The 16595-nt window shown below is 41.8% G+C and overlaps 2 protein-coding genes across 7 annotated transcripts in view; one reads left to right on the forward strand and one right to left on the reverse strand.

Annotated features, from left to right (window-relative positions):
* Positions 1-8113, forward strand: part of LOC131137800 (glucoside xylosyltransferase 1-like) — a 51189-nt gene extending 43076 nt beyond the window's left edge. The window contains exons 9-10 of one of the 2 annotated variants that reach the window (XR_009131977.1): positions 5382-5490; positions 7674-8113. The gene's annotated coding sequence lies outside the window, so the exon portion shown is untranslated. The remainder of the gene's footprint in view (positions 1-5381; positions 5491-7673) is intronic. The other variant, XR_009131976.1, reaches the window with a different exon arrangement.
* Positions 1-16595, reverse strand: part of LOC131137799 (PDZ domain-containing RING finger protein 4-like) — a 100672-nt gene that overhangs the window by 9310 nt on the left and 74767 nt on the right. For all 5 annotated transcript variants that reach the window (XM_058086112.1, XM_058086111.1, XM_058086114.1 and 2 more), the window contains 2 exons: positions 7725-7969; positions 5353-5455 (listed from right to left, as the gene is read on the reverse strand). In XM_058086112.1, the coding sequence (XP_057942095.1) occupies positions 5353-5455; positions 7725-7927 (306 nt within the window). In that variant the 5' untranslated portion in view covers positions 7928-7969. The remainder of the gene's footprint in view (positions 1-5352; positions 5456-7724; positions 7970-16595) is intronic.

Consider the following 16595-nt stretch of genomic DNA (forward strand, 5'->3'; position numbering starts at 1 on the left):
ACACCCCCCAACACGCCCCAGTGGCTCCGCCCTCAAACATCACACATGCTGGAGGGAACCAAGTGTGAAATGGCCTCCTTCCTTCCACCTGACAAATGTTAGCAGGAGCGAAGTCGCCAGCTGATGTGCAACATAAAGACATACACACTGGAACTCTGCACTTGTCCAACATAAACTATGTCAGATACTGTATGACAAACAACAGCACAGCGACATCAAGGAGCCAGCATAGCTAGCATAGTCCAATGTAAGCTACTTCATATATGGCAAACAACAACACAGCAATGTCAACAAACTCACAAAGCTAGCATAGTCCAACGTAAACAATGTAATATATGACAAACAACAGCACAGAGACTTCAAGGAACTAGCATAGCTAGCATAGTCCAAGATAAACTATGTCATATATGACAAACAACAGCACAGCAACATCAAGGAACTAGCATAGCTAGCATAGTCCAACGTAAACTATGTCATATATGACAAACAACAACACAGCAACATCAAGGAACCAGCATAGCTAGCATAGTCCAACATAAACTATGTCATATATATGACAAACAACAGCACTGCAACATCAAGGGACTAGCATAGCTAGCATAGTCTAACATAAAGTATGTCATATATGACAAACAACAGCAGTGCAACATCAAGGAACTAGCATAGCTAGCATAGTCCGATATAAACTGTGTCATATATGACAAACAACAGCACAGCGACACCAAGGAACTAGCATAGCTAGCATAGTCTAACGTAAAGTATGTCATATATGACAAACAACAGCACTGCAACATCAAGAAACTAGCATAGTCAAAAGTAAAGTATGTCATATATGACAAACAACAGCACAGCAACATTAAGGAACTAGCGTAGCTAGCATAGTCCAATGTAAAGTATGTCATATATGACAAACAACAGCAGAGCAACATCAAGGAAGTACCATGGCTAGTATAGTCCAACATAAACTGTCATATATGACAAATAACAGCACAGCAACATCAAGAAACTAGCAAGGCTAGCATAGTCATACGCAAACTATGTCATACAGTGAAGAAAATAAGTATTTGAACACCCTGCTATTTTGCTATTTCTCCCACTTAGAAATCATGGAGGGGTCTGAAATTTTCATCGTAGGTGCATGTCCACTGTGAGAGAGATAAACTAAAAAGAAAAATCCAGAAATCACAATGCATGATTTTTTAACAATTTATTTGTGTGATACAGCTGCTAATAAGTATTTGAACACCTGAGAAAATGAATGTTAATATTTGGTACAGTAGCCTTTGTTTGCTATTACAGAGGTCAAACGTTTCCTGTAGTTTTTCACCAGGTTTGCACACACTGCAGGAGGGATCTTGGCCCACTCCTCCACACAGATCTTCTCTAGATCAGTCAGGTTTCTGGGCTGTCGCTGAGAAACACGGAGTTTGAGCTCCCTCCAAAGATTTTCGATTGGGTTCAGGTCTGGAGACTGGCTGGGCCATGCTAGAACCTTGATATGCTTCTTACGGAGCCACTCCTTGGTTTTCCTGGCTGTGTGCTTCGGGTCGTTGTCGTGTTGGAAGACCCAGCCACGACCCATCTTCAATGCTCTGACAGAGGGAAGGAGGTTGTTCCCCAAAATCTCACAATACACGGCCCCAGTCATCCTCTCTTTAATGCAGTGCACTCGTCCTGTCCCATGTGCAGAAAAACACCCCCAAAGCATGATGCTACCACCCCCATGCTTCACAGTAGGGATGGTGTTCTTCGGATTGTACTCTTCATTCTTCTTCCTCCAAACACGCTTATTGGAATTATGACCAAAAAGTTCTATTTTGGTCTCATCTGACCATAAAACTTTCTCCCATGACTCCTCTGTATCATCCAAATGGTCATATGCAAACTTAAGACGGGCCTTGACATGTGCTGGTTTAAGCAGGGGAACCTTTCGTGCCATGCATGATTTCACATCATGACGTCTTAGTGTATTACCTACAGTAACCTTGGAAACGGTGGTCCCAGCTCTTTTCAGGTCATTGACCAAGTCCTGTCGTGTAGTTCTGGGCTGATTCCTCACCTTTCTTAGAATCATTGAGACCCCACGAGGTGATATCTTGCATGGGGCTCCACTCCGATTGAGATTGACCGTCATGTTTAGCTTCTTCCATTTTCTAATGATAGCTCCAACAGTGGACCTTTTTTCACCAAGCTGCTTGGTAATTGCTCCGTAGCCCTTTCCAGCCTTGTGGAGGTGTACAATTTTGTCTCTGGTGTCTTTGGACAGCTCTTTGGTCTTCGCCATGTTACAAGTTAAAGTCTTACTGATTGTATGGGGTGGACAGGTGTCTTTATGCAGCTAACGACCTCAAACAGGTGCATCTGATTCAGGATGATACATGGAGTGCAGGTGGACTTCTAATGGGCAGACTAACAGGTCTTTCAGGGTCAGAATTCTAGATGATACACAGGTGTTCAAATACTTATTTGCAGCTGTATCACACAAATAAATTGTTAAAAAATCATGCATTGTGATTTCTGGATTTTTCTTTTTAGTTTATCTCTCTCACAGTGGACATGCACCTACGATGAAAATTTCAGACCCCTCCATGATTTCTAAGTGGGAGAAATAGCAAAATAGCAGGGTGTTCAAATACTTATTTTCTTCACTGTATATGACAAACAACAGCACTGCAACATCAAGGAACTAGCATAGTCCAACATAAACTGTGTCATATATGACAAACAACAGCACAGCGACATCAAGTAACTAGCATGGCTAGCATAGTCCAACATAAACTGTGTCATATATGACAAACAACAACACAGCAACATCAAGTAACTAGCATGGCTAGCATAGTCCAACGTAAAGTATGTCATATATGACAAACAACAGCAAAGCGACATCAAGTAACTAGCATGGCTAGCATAGTCCAACATAAACATGTCATATATGACAAACAACAGCACAGCGACATCAAGTAACAATGGCTAGCATGGGCCAACTAAACTAAACAACAGCACTGCAACATCAAGGAACTAGCATAGCTAGCATAGTCCAACATAAATTATGTCGTATATAACAAACAACAGCACAGCGACATCAAGTAACTAGCATGGCTAGCATGGGCCAACTAAACTAAACAACATCACTGCAACATCAAGAAACTAGCATAGCTAGCATAGTCCAACATAAACTATGTCATCCGCAAATATTGCCAACTTTAGGTTTTTTGTCACTTTACAGATATAAAAGTTGAACAGCTTTGGTCCCGGTATTGACCCCTGGGGTTCTCCACATGTAATATTTAAACTTGCAGGCTAACTTTACATACATACATACCTTTAAAATTTGTAATTAATATGTTGTGATGAATTTGGCTTTATTTGGTTGAAAATAAGTACGGACAAGAAGAAATGATGGGATTGAGTACGAGTTAGTTGAGTTAGCAGAGTTACTTACCTCACATTGCATTTCCCTAGACTTCAGTTACCGCTGTACTTCACACAGCATTACGCTTGGTTATGTATTTGCCCCCCCCCCCAAACAAACACACACACACACAGTCCCCCCCCCTTGGAAGGATCTGCTCGCTGGTGGAGCCAATTAGTGTTTGGACCCGTCTCCCAATTGGTAAACATCATTAAAAATGTACCATGCCGACACAGCATGGCAGCCATGTTTTATCATTGTTTTCAAGGACGTTTGGCATTAAAGTACAAGTTCATAGAACGTTGAATCAATCCAGGATGAAAACAACAACAACAACAACAACAACTACTTCACTACTTTAAGTTGTAAATAATTCATTCAAGTTTTTTCACTCAACATTTCCAGCAGGAAAATATTATCGTCATAGCAAGACTATGAAATGAAGCTAAATAAGCTAACATGCAAAAGCAGGATATATAGCCAAGAGATTTGTTGTAATTTGAAAAGCTATGGTGCTAAATCTAGAAAAAATCCGCCATGCATGGAAAATGCCATTTTTGTCAACAACTACTACAACAAGGAATCAAAAACTCTACAGGGGAGATACCACATGGGTGAAATAATCGATTTTTAGGGGTATTGCGATGTTTCAGAAGTAGCTTACATTAATAAAACCATAACAATTGCATCCTATTACGCAAATTTTGGGCCCTTTATATTGAGTTGCGGACTCCTATAGAGCAGCTACACACAATAACCACAGAAAGCTTTCTAGATCTTCCAGAATCTGCACCTATTCCAGCTGTATTTTCTTTGATTTCCAAAACGCTCTGTTTTCATTTATTCCACCTACGCTCCAGAGGACTTCCGGACTACTGCCGAACCCCACATTCTAATTTTGTCATATATATGACAAACAACAGCACAGCAACATCAATATACTTGCATAGCCAGCATAGTCCAATGTAAACTATGTCATATACGACAAACAACAGCACAGCGACATCAAGTAACTAGCATGGCTAGCATAGTCCAACGTAAACTATGTCATATATGACAAACAACAGCAAAGCGACATCAAGTAACTAGCATGGCTAGCATCGCCTAGAAAGCTTTCTAGATCTTCCAGAATCTGCACCTATTCCAGCTGTATTTTTCTTTGATTTCCAAACGCTCTGTTTTCATTTATTCCACCTACGCTCCAGAGGACTTCCGGACGACTGCCGAACCCCACATTCTAATTTTGTCATATATATGACAAACAACAGCACCGCAACATCAATATACTTGCATAGCCAGCATAGTCCAATGTAAACTATGTCATATATGACAAACAACAGCACTGCAACATCAAGGAACTAGCATAGTCCAACATAAACTGTGTCATATATGACAAACAACAGCACAGCGACATCAAGTAACCAGCATGGCTAGCATAGTCCGACGTAATCGATGTCGTATATGACAAACAACAGCACTGCAACATCAAGGAACTGGCATAGTCCAACATAAACTATGTCATATATGACAAACAACAGCACAGCGACATCAAGTAACTAGCATGGCTAGCATAGTCCAAAGTAAACTATGTCCTATATGACAAACAACAGCACTGCAACATCAAGGAACTGGCATAGTCCAACATAAACTATGTCATATATGACAAACAACAAAGCAACATCAAGTAACTAGCATGGCTAGCATAGCCTAGAAAGCTTTGTAGATCTTCCAGAATCTGCACCTATTCCAGCTGTATTTTTCTTTGATGTCCAAAACGCTCTGTTTTCATTTATTCCACCTACGCTCCAGAGGACTTCCGGACGACTGCCGAACCTCACATTCTAATTTTGTATGTACAGTTTTTGATGATAAATAAATGGAGTCTTTGTAGAGCTGTGTTTAGGAGTGACTCGTGGTAGTGGGAGTAGTGGGAATCTTACCTCATATTCCAACTCTTCCGTCCTTTCAGCGTCGACTGGAAGCGGTGAGAGGTAGTCGGTCTCGTGGAAGAACTCCTGCTCCGTAGTGTGAAGGGAATGACAGCTGTCAGGAGAGACGGGGCGACACAAAGAAGCGGAGTAAGTAGCATCCTTCTCTTTTCTTTCAATTCCTCCGAGTGACGGGTTCGTCTTGGTGGCGGAGTGTCGAGGGCTTTGGCTCACACAGCTTGAGTGCGTGCGATAAAAGTAAAGCCGATTGCGAATAACAAGCTCATCCCCCCCCTCCCCCCCCCCCCACTCCTCAAACTCAAACTGCCACTCTATTATTATTCCATCACTCAGTGAGAGGCAGCATCAGGACCACACAAGCTAAACGCTATCTTTCTATCAGCTAGCATCACAAACACAACGTGTGACAAACGTGTGCCATCGCTATCAAATCAGCACCTGATTGCCTACGAAGTGGCGGGAAATGGGACTTTTATGGGGTGTATTGATTACATTTGGGCCGAGCCCGCAGGCTGTAAGCGGCCCGCTCCGATGTGTTGCCCACCTTTTACTAGCCCATTTGCTTTAATCACCTAGTAAACCTGCCGTGAGACCTGAGGGGGCCATCTTGCTATCTTTGCTATCAGTGGCCCCAACATCCTGGGGGGATGATCTCCAATAATTCTCCTCTTCATGCAAGCACACAGCCATTTATACTTTATACTTGCAGTACACTGTATACTTATGTACTTATAATGTCTTATTCTCGGGGTGGCCAAAGCCCAGTCCTGCTTCCCGCCTCTCCGATGTGCATGTGTGAGCAGGAATAAATTAAAAAGTCAGAATTCCACGATCAAAAGAAAAGTAAAAATGACAACATAAAAAGTCAAAATGATGAGGAAAATGTCAGAATTCCAAGATCAAATGAAAAGAAATGTAGTCCAATGATAGTCCAATGTAAACTATGTCATATATGACAAACAACAGCACAGCAACATCAAGGAACTAGCATAGCTAGCATAGTCCAACATAAACTATGTCATACATGACAAACAACAGCACTGCAACATCAAGTTACTAGCATAGTCCAATGTAAACTATGTTATATATGACAAACAACAGCACTGCAACATCAAGCAACTAGCATAGCTAGTATAGTCCAATGTAAACTATGTCATATAAGACAAACAACAGCACAGCGAAATCATGGAACTAGTATAGCTAGCATAGTCTAACGTAAACCATGTCATATATATGACAAACAACAGCACTGCAACATCAAGGAACTAGCATAGCTAGCATAGTCAACGTAAACTATGCCATATATGACAAACAACAGCACTGCAAAATCAACAAACTCGCATAGCTAGCATAGTCCAATGTAAACTATGTCCCATATGACAAACAACGGCGCTGCAACATCAAGGAACTAGCATAGCTAGTATAGTCCAATGTAAACTATGTCATATTTGACAAACAACAGCACAGCAACATCAAGGAACCAGCATAGCTAGCATAGTCTAACATAAACTATGTCATATATATGACAAACAACAGCACAGCAACATTAAGGAACTAGCATAGCTAGCATAGTCCAATGTAAATTATGTTATATATGACAAACAACAGCACAGCGACATCAAGGAACTAGCATGGCTAGCATAGTCTAACGTAAACTATGTCATACATGACAAACAACAGCACTGCAACATCAAGTTACTAGCATAGCTAGTACAGTCCAATGTAAACTATGTCATATATGACAAACAACAGCACTGCAACATCAAGGAACTTGCATAGCTAGCATAGTCCAATGTAAACTATGTCATATATGACAAACAACAGCACTGCAACATCAAGGAACTAGCATAGCTAGCATAGTCTAACGTAAACTATGTCATAAATGACAAACAACAGCACAAGGACATCAACAAACTCGCATAGCTAGTATAGTCCAATATAAACTATGTAATATATGACAAACAACAGCACGGCAACATCAAGGAACTAGCATAGCTAGCATAGTCCAATGTAAACTATGTCATATATGACAAACAACAACACAGCAACATCAAGGAAGTAGAAAAATGTCAGAATTCCAAGATCAAAAGAAAAGTAAAAATGACAACATAAAAATCATAATTATGTGATAAAGTCAATATGATGAGAAAAATGTCAAAAAAAAAATGAGATAAAAAGTCCAAATTGCAGGATAAAAGTCATAATTATGAGAAAGCAGGAATGCTGCTGGAAAACAAGTAAAAGGCTTGTTGGATTAGCCTGCTGCTGTGTTTAATGTAACAAACATCAACTGTGTTTAATATAACGGTCAGGAAGAGATGACGTGTCCACCAGGTGGCGTATTGGATGAGAACTCCGCCCACCTGTCGGACAGCAGAAGGGGGCAGACGTCGGGCACAGGAGGGGTGGAAGGCCGCAGCTTAGCCAGCGCCATGATGTGTTCAAAGGTGATGTCGGTCTGCGTGCACACGTCCACCACATGGATTTCCTGAGGCGGACCGCCGGGGGTCTGACGGACGACCTGAACCACGACGGGGTCCTTGGCGGGTCGGATGGAGTCCAGCATGGACTCCTCATGGCTGGGCTTGGATAACTCTTTGCCATTGACCTGAGGAAGACAGAAACACAAATATTGAACATCCAGCAACTTCTTCCTCACAAGGGTCACCGGGGGTGCTGGAGCCTATCCCAGCTGTCTTGGGGCAAGAGGCGGGGTACACCCTGGAAAAATAATATTTTTATAAGGTGGTATACGTGTTTTTTATGTGTTAATTTCTCTTATTATGTCTACTATATTGGGTAATAGGAGTGTAAAGGTGACTATAGGGGTGTTATTTCATTTCTAGAGGTCTCTAATCATGTTCCAAAGTGTATATTTAGAAGGTGGTAAACAAGTTTTCAGTATTATTTGCTCTTATTATGTCTACTATATTGGGTAATATGAATGTAGAGGTGACTATAGGGGTGTTATTTCAAATGTAGAGGGCTCTAATTATGCTAAAAAGTGGATCGAGAAGGTGGTAAACAGGTAATGCATGTCTCATTTTCCCTTACTATGTCTACTATATTTGGTAATAGGAGTATAAGGGTGACTATAGGGGTGTTATTTCATGTCTAGAGGTCTTTAATGATAAAAAATTATATTTTTATAAGGTGGTTTAAGTGGTTTTTATGTGTTGTTTTCTCTTATTATGTCTACTATATTGGGTAATAGGAGTGTAAAGGTGACTATAGGGGTGTTATTTCATGTCTAGAGGGCTCTAATCATGCTAAAAAGTTGATCTAGAAGGTGGTAAACAGGTAATGCACATCTCATTTTCCCTTACTATGTCTACTATATTGTTTTTTTATGAGACAGATGCTACACAAGCTATGAATATTAGCATATGTAACTTTATAACAACTCCTATGCTTCCTTCATAGCCACAGTTTGAACCTGGACCAGATCGACCCCAAAAAACGACAAATCAGACATAGTGTATGTAATTAAAAATCAGTTTGTTCGTGGTTGTAAACATAAAGTGGGTCACCAATGCAGCATAATCCTCCATGGGGGGGTTGGGGGTGGGTTTTTCCTGCAGAAAAATCACCCCCCCCCCCTTCCAACCCCTGGTCCTGCCCTGGCTCCTCCTCCGCCTTCTTTATCGCTTTTCAGGCGAGCCAGACGGAGTAATTGCTCTTCAATCAACACATGAATAATAAGTGGACTTAAGTCCTGCACTGTCGGATCCAACCTGGGACACATGGGAAGCCGGGGCTTGGAACCTCCAGCTGTACCCCCCCAGCAACCGTCAGCTAACAGAGCTAAACATGCATTTTCAGTCATCTCTGATATGCTTTAGAGTAGTCAGTGTACAGCTTGTACATCATTATTACAGACGATCATTGTGTCTCAGTGGTGATGACGTCATGGCCTGCATAATGGGCTGCACGAGTGCTGCCAGCAGTTCATTTTGGGTGAAACGTACATATGACCCCCCCCCTATCACCCCATCACAGACATGAAGTATGACAAACCAAAACAACAACAAAACCATTCGGAGACACACTCGCTAATCATTAAACAACACTAGTTCAGCACCACGGACAGCAACCACATGATTTCCGCGTTTTTGGGGGGCTTTTTTATGATGTCACCCGAGCAAGTCGGGGAAAGTGTGATGACGACCATAGAACCAGAAACTGAAGCAGTATAGCGGTATCCATGTCTCTGTCTTGGCTGCTCAGTACAAAATGGCTAGCAATAATAATAATAATAGAGACTCACACAGGTGCCGCCACTAAAGTGTGATGACAACCATAGAACAGGAAATTTAATGAACTGCGTTGCAGGACAGCTGTATTTGCGTCTCTGTCCAGCCAACAAAAGATGTATGAGCGATAGCAAAGTGTGATGATGACCATAGAACAGGAAATGGAAGTAAATGTTGACAGAAGCACAGTACAGTAGATGACTTCAGATTGCTGCTTTCCATTCAATAGTAATACTCAGTAAATACTCAGTAAAGACAGTTAAGACAAAAATGGAGGGTGATAGTTTGACCCTGGAACTGATGAATTGTATTTCCATTCATTTGTTGATTAATCCTAATGAAATATCACGACAGTACTAGCACATCACTACTATCAGGAGAACCAGAGTATCTAGGGGGGTTATGCTCCGGCTGTGGCCCAGTAAAGTGCACTGTTTTCGGGCACACGTTCTGAGTAGACAGCATGATGCCACGGAGGTCTGTTCTGTCTTGGCTGCTCAGTACAAAATGGCCAAGCCTGCTATAATAATAATAAAAGAGACTCATACAGGTGCCGCCACTAAAGTGTGATGATGACCATAGAACAGGAAATTGAGTGAACTGCGTTGCAGGACAGCCAACAAAAGATGTATGAGTGATAGCAAAGGGTGATGATGACCATAGAACAGGAAATGGAAGTAAATGTGGACAGAAGCACAGTACAGCATGGCATAATGCTAATACTCAATAACAGTTAAGAGAAAAATAGAGGGTGATAGTTTGACACTGGAACTGATGAATTGTATTTCCATTCATTTGTTGATTAGTCCTAATTAAATATCACAACAGTACTAGCACATCACTACAATCAGGAGAACCAGAGTATAGAGGGGGGTGAGCCTCCTGCTGTGGCCCAGCAAGGTGCACTATATTCGGGCACATGTTCTGAGTAGCCGGCGTGACGCCATGGAGGTCTGTGGCTCACCTTTTGCACTTTTTAATGCAATTTTTTAAAAATTTATGAGTATGCTTACATAATTCTATTATATCAGCCCAGGAATTCTAGAAGTAAATATTAATAAATAAATATAATAATAAATAATTAATAATAATAAATGCTGGAATATGTTCCACAAGCTTAAAGGTATGAGCGTTTAAGGTCCAAAGCAGGTCCGCTTTATCTCTTAGGATGTCGATGCGAGGGTCTTTCCCCCTTTTGGGCGCCATGACGTGCCGCCGCCAGCTGGCGAAGGCTCGCTGATGTACGTGATTGATGGACTTATTCAACACGGCGCTCCCCAGGCGGAAGACTCAGCGAGTCCATTAGCTTTTAATGCCTTGCCAATGAACTGCATATATTACTTGACGGTGTGGAATACTAATTAATTGTTTTCCATTTCCAGGCACGTGCTGAAGGAGGATCGTTTATGGATTTATAAAAAATAAAAGCACATTTGTATTTGAGTAAAATGATAATAAATAATAATAAATAAATAAGAAAGATTGTTGATAGAGCTAAATACGATGGAGGAAGTGGTACATGTCGGTCATGCGGCCTCGGGAATGTGACACTTCACGATTTACCGTTCCAACGTCGGCTTCTTCAAGTCACTTGATGTGACAAATATTCCATTCATCGGATCCCGTTCCTTATGGAAAGAGGAATAAAATCAACCCGTAATCTGCACTTCAGCAAGCTAAAACTAGGGCTGAGTTAAACGATTATTTCTGTAATTGATTAATCTAGAAAATAGTTTTTCGATGCATCGATTAATCATTGAAAGTCCCTGATTAGTCCCTGAAAACATAAACCACAAACACATGCACAGGTTAATAAAAATATATATTTCTAAATGATCTGCCCATATCAATAAAGTATAATAACATGAATAATACTAATAACAATACTAATAATGAAAATAATCCTGGTAAATGCATGGTAATGCTTGTCTCATTTTCCCTTACTATGTCTACTATATTGGGTAATGGGAGTATAAAGGTGACTATAGGGGTGTTATTTCATGTCTAGAGGGCTCTAATTATGTTACAAAGTGCATTTAGATGTTGTAAACATGTTTCCTATGTGTTATTTCCTCTTGTTATGTCTACTATATTGGGTAATAGGAGTGTAAAAGGAAACTATAGGGGTGTTATTTCATATCTAGAGGGCTCTAATCATGGTAAAAAGTGGATCTAGAAGGTGGTAAAAAGATAATGCATGTCTTATTTTCCCTTACTATGTCTTCTATATTGGGTAATATGAGTATAAAGGTGACTATAGGGGTGTTATTTCATGTCTAGAGGGCTCTATTCATGTTCCAAAGTGTATTTAGAAGGTGGTATACGTGGTTTCTATGTGTTATTTTCCCTTACTATGTCTACTATATTGGGTAATGGGAGTATAAAGGTGACTATAGGGGTGTTATTCCATGTCAAGAGGGCTCTAATTATGTTACAAAGTGTATTTAGATGTTGTAGACATGTTTTCTATGTCTTATTTCCTCTTATTATGTCTACTATATTGGGTAATAGGAGTGTAAAGGTGACTATAGGGGTGTTATTTCATATCTAGAGGGCTCTAATCATGGTAAAAAGTGGATCTAGAAGGTGGTAAACAGGTAATGCATGTCTCATTTTCCATTACTATGTCGACTATATTGGGTAATAGGAGTATAAAGGTGACTATAGGGGTGTTATTTCATTCTAGAGGGCTCTAATCATGTTCCAAAGTGTATTTAGAAGGTGGTAAACAAGTTTTCCGTCTTATGCGCTATTATTATGTCTACTATATTGGGTAATAAGAGTGTAAAGGTGACTATAGGGGTGTTATTTCATATCTAGAGGGCTCTAATCATGGTAAAAAATGGATCTAGAAGGTGGTAAACAGGTAATGCATGTCTCATTTTCCCTTACTATGTCTACTATATTGGGTAATAGGAGTATAAAAGTGACTATAGGGGTGTTATTTCATGTCTAGAGGGCTTTAATGGTAAAAAAAAAGTGTATTTAGAAGGTGGTATACGTGGTTTCTATGTGTTATTTTCTCTTATTTGTCTACTATATTGGAAAATAGGAGTGTAAAGGTGACTATAGGGATGTTATTTCATATCTGGAGGGCTCTAATCATGGTAAAAAGTGGATCTAGAAGGTGGTAAACAGGTAATGCATGTCTCATTTTCCCTTACTATGTCTACTATATTGGGTAATAGGAGTGTAAAGGTGAATATAGGGGTGTTATTCCATGTCAGGAGGGCTCTAATTATGTTACAAAGTGCATTTAGATGTTGTAAACATGTATCTATGTCTTATTTCCTCTTACTATATTGGGTAATAGGAGTGTAAAGGTGACTATAGGGATGTTATTCCATGTCAAGAGGGCTCTAATTGTGTTACAAAGTGGTAATGTATGTCTCATTTTCCCTTACTATGTCTACTATATTGGGTAATAGGAGTATAAAGGTGACTATAGGGGTGTTATTTCATGTCTAGAGGGCTTTAATGGTAAAAAAAAAAGTATATTTAGAAGGTGGTATACATGGTTTCTATGTGTTATTTTCCCTTATTATGTCTACTATATTGGGCAATAGGAATGTAGAGGTGACTATAGGGGTGTTATTTCATATCTAGAGGGCTCTAATCATGGTAAAAAGTGGATCTAGAAGGTGGTAAACAGGTAATACATGTCTCATTTTGCCTTACTATTTTTACTATATTGGGTAATAGGAGTGTAAAGGTGACTATAGGGGTGCTATTTCATGTCTAGAGGGCTCTAATCATGGTAAAAAGTGGATTTAAAAGGTGGTAATCAAGTTTTGCTGCGGCCGCCGCCATGTTTTGATTCTGAGTTGTGGTGTGGCGTTCGTGAACAAACTGTTTAAAAGAACTAGTTATTTTTTGTGAACAAATGAACCGCTCATAAAGTACCCGTTCAGTCTAACGGCCATTTTGTTCATGAATGACACAGCACTAGTTGATGAGCTGTTGAGTCGGAACCAACGTGAACATGAGTGAACGGACTGACTCGACACGACTGATCGGGTCTATGCACAGGGGGGAGATCACAGGCTAACAACCATTTGACCGAAATGAACGGCTCTTTTTACTGAATGAAGCGGTATAATCCTGTTCACTGAAATGAACGGTTTTGCCCACCATGAATTCTGAGTGAAGGCACATCGACATGCAGTTCTTGTGTTGACGTATTTTTTGTGTGGATCTTTTGCGTCTTTTTCCGTCTTTCCCTGCTTTGTTTCCACTTCACACTCAAATGTCTGATTTTAATAATAGGTGTCAGGATGAAAGACGGGCCGCCGGCTCTTCTGACTGCATAAATCACTCCTTCAGCGGCTTAGAGCGAGCGAGAGAGAGAGAGAGAGAGAGAGAGGAACGTGCCACTGGGGGAAACCTGACAAACCCCTTTGACATCTCTACACAAACCAATATATGGCCCCCACAGGGCGTCTGGCTTCCTTCCACTTTTAAAGTCTCTGCCGCCATGGTTTTAAACCAGCAGGAGATTTGATGAATTCTGCCGATGTTCTTCCCCCAGCAGCAATCTAGCTGGGTTCTAACGTGCATCAGCTTGGCGTGTACTGTCCAATCCCGTAGAGCAAGGACGGCTGTTAAGAAAGGAGCCCGTTTGTTCTCCGCGTCGGCGGCGTGTTGACCCGTAAACAAGATGGCAACACCCGATCGCACTGCAGGTCATCTTTCATGGAAGATGCAACTACTTCTGCAGTAGAGCACCAACAATGGATTGATGTTGGATGGATGATGGAAGGATGGATGGTGGAAGGATGGTGGATGGATGGTGGAAGGATTGATGGATGTTGGATGGATGGATGTTGGAAGGATTGATGGACGTTGGAAGGATGGATGCTGGACAAATGGATGGATGTTGGATGGATGATAGAAGGATGGATGGATGGTAGAAGGATGGTGGAAGGAAGGATGGATGGTCGAAGGATGGTGGCTGGATGTTGTAAGGATGGAAGGATGTTGGATGGATGGATGATGGAAGGATGGTGGAAGCTTGGATGGATGATGGATGATGGAAGGATGGTGGAAGGATGGATGGATGTTGGGAGGAAGGCTGTTGGATGGATGGATGCTGGATGGATGGATGTTGGAAGGATGGATGGATGTTGAAACGATGGATAGATGATGGAAGGATGGATGACCGGTGGAAGGATGGACGGATGGATGTTGGGAGGATGGATGGGTGGATGATGGATGTTGGGAGGATGGATGGATGGATGCTGGAAGGATGTATGGATGATGGATGGATGGATGATGGAAGGATGGATGCTGGGAGGATGGATGGGTGGATGATGGAAGGATGGATGGATGTTGGAGGATGGATGTTGGAAGGATGGATGAATGGATGCTGGATGGATGATGGAAGGATGGATGATGGAAGGATGGATGATGGAAGGATGTATGGATGATGGAAGGATGGATGTTGGGAGGATGGATGGGTGGATGATGGAAGAATGGATGGATGTTGGAAGGATGGATGAATGGATGGATGGTGGATGATAGAAGGGTGATGGAAGGATGGATGGTGGATGATGGAAGGATGGATGGATGGTGGATGATGGAAGGATGGTTGGATGCTGGATGGATGATGGAAGGATGGATGGATGTTGGAAGGATGGGTGAATGGATGGATGGATGGTGGATGATAGAAGGATGATGGAAGGCTGGATGGTGGATGATGGAGGGATGGATGGATGGATGGTGGATGTTGGAAGGATGGATGGTGGATGATAGAAGGATGATGGAAGGATGATGGATGTTGGGAGGATGGATGGTTGGATGATGGATGGATGGATGCTGGATGGATGATGGAAGGATGGATGGATGCTGGATGGATGATGGAAGGATGGATGGATGCTGGATGGATGTTGGATGGATGCCTGTCCTATTATCTTCCATACGCTTCCAGCAACGTTCCCAGAGTGCAAGGATCCACGTCCTCAGCAGCAATCAAAGCCAAAAAGCCGAGGCGTCCATATTGTTGACGTTCCAATCAATGCGTCTCAGCAGTGATGCAATCATGAAGCCTATTTATTAAAACTCCTTTTACTCATCATTTCCTCCAACTGTGCAATCAGGACTCAGCATGAAGCATCTTCAGCATGAAGCATCTTCAGCATGAAGCCCTCAGTTGCCTCCAATTTCCTCTTTCCTTTCTTTTGTTTATTGACTGTGGCAGCCTGACAAGAATGTGCTGAGATTCAAGTGTTGAGAGGGAAGAAAAAAAAAAGTAACATCCACTCTGGCAGGCTCTTCCCTTGCAGACGCTTTTCCACCATCCACCCCACGGGGGGCCTGGGGGCAGATTGATTCTACTTGTGATTACTGTCTGAAGAACATCTTGGCTCTTAATCGGGCTTTGTGCCACGACTTGTTACAAGGAGACCTTCGGTGACAGCGGCTTCATCAACCGACGCCATCAAGGCTCACAACAAAGCCCCGGATAACGAGTCACGTCACAGACCTTCTTGGATGGATGGATGCTGGACAAATGGATGGATGCTGGATGGATGATAGAAGGAAGGATGGATGGTAGAAGGATGGTGGCTGGATGTTGGAAGGATGGACGGATGTTGGATGGATGATGGAAGGATGGTGGAAGCTTGGATGGATGATGGAAGGATGGTGGAAGGATGGATGGATTTTGGGAGGAAGGATGTTGAATGGATGGATGGATGGATGGATGGATGTTGGAAGGATGGATGGATGTTGGGACGATGGATAGATGACCGGTGGAAGGATGGACGGATGGATGTTGGGAGGATGGATGGATGGATGATGGAAGGATGTACGGAGGATGGATGGATGATGGAAGGATGGATGGATGTTGGGAGGATGGATGGATGGATGGATGATGGAAAGATGGATGGATGTTGGGAGGAAGGGTGGATGATGGATGGATGCTAGGTGGATGATGGAAGACCTTCTGAACCCCAAGAAGAACACCATCGGCCCTCAGATCCT

This window comes from Doryrhamphus excisus, chromosome 11 (genome assembly GCF_030265055.1).
Source record: "Doryrhamphus excisus isolate RoL2022-K1 chromosome 11, RoL_Dexc_1.0, whole genome shotgun sequence".
NCBI lineage: Eukaryota > Metazoa > Chordata > Actinopteri > Syngnathiformes > Syngnathidae > Doryrhamphus > Doryrhamphus excisus.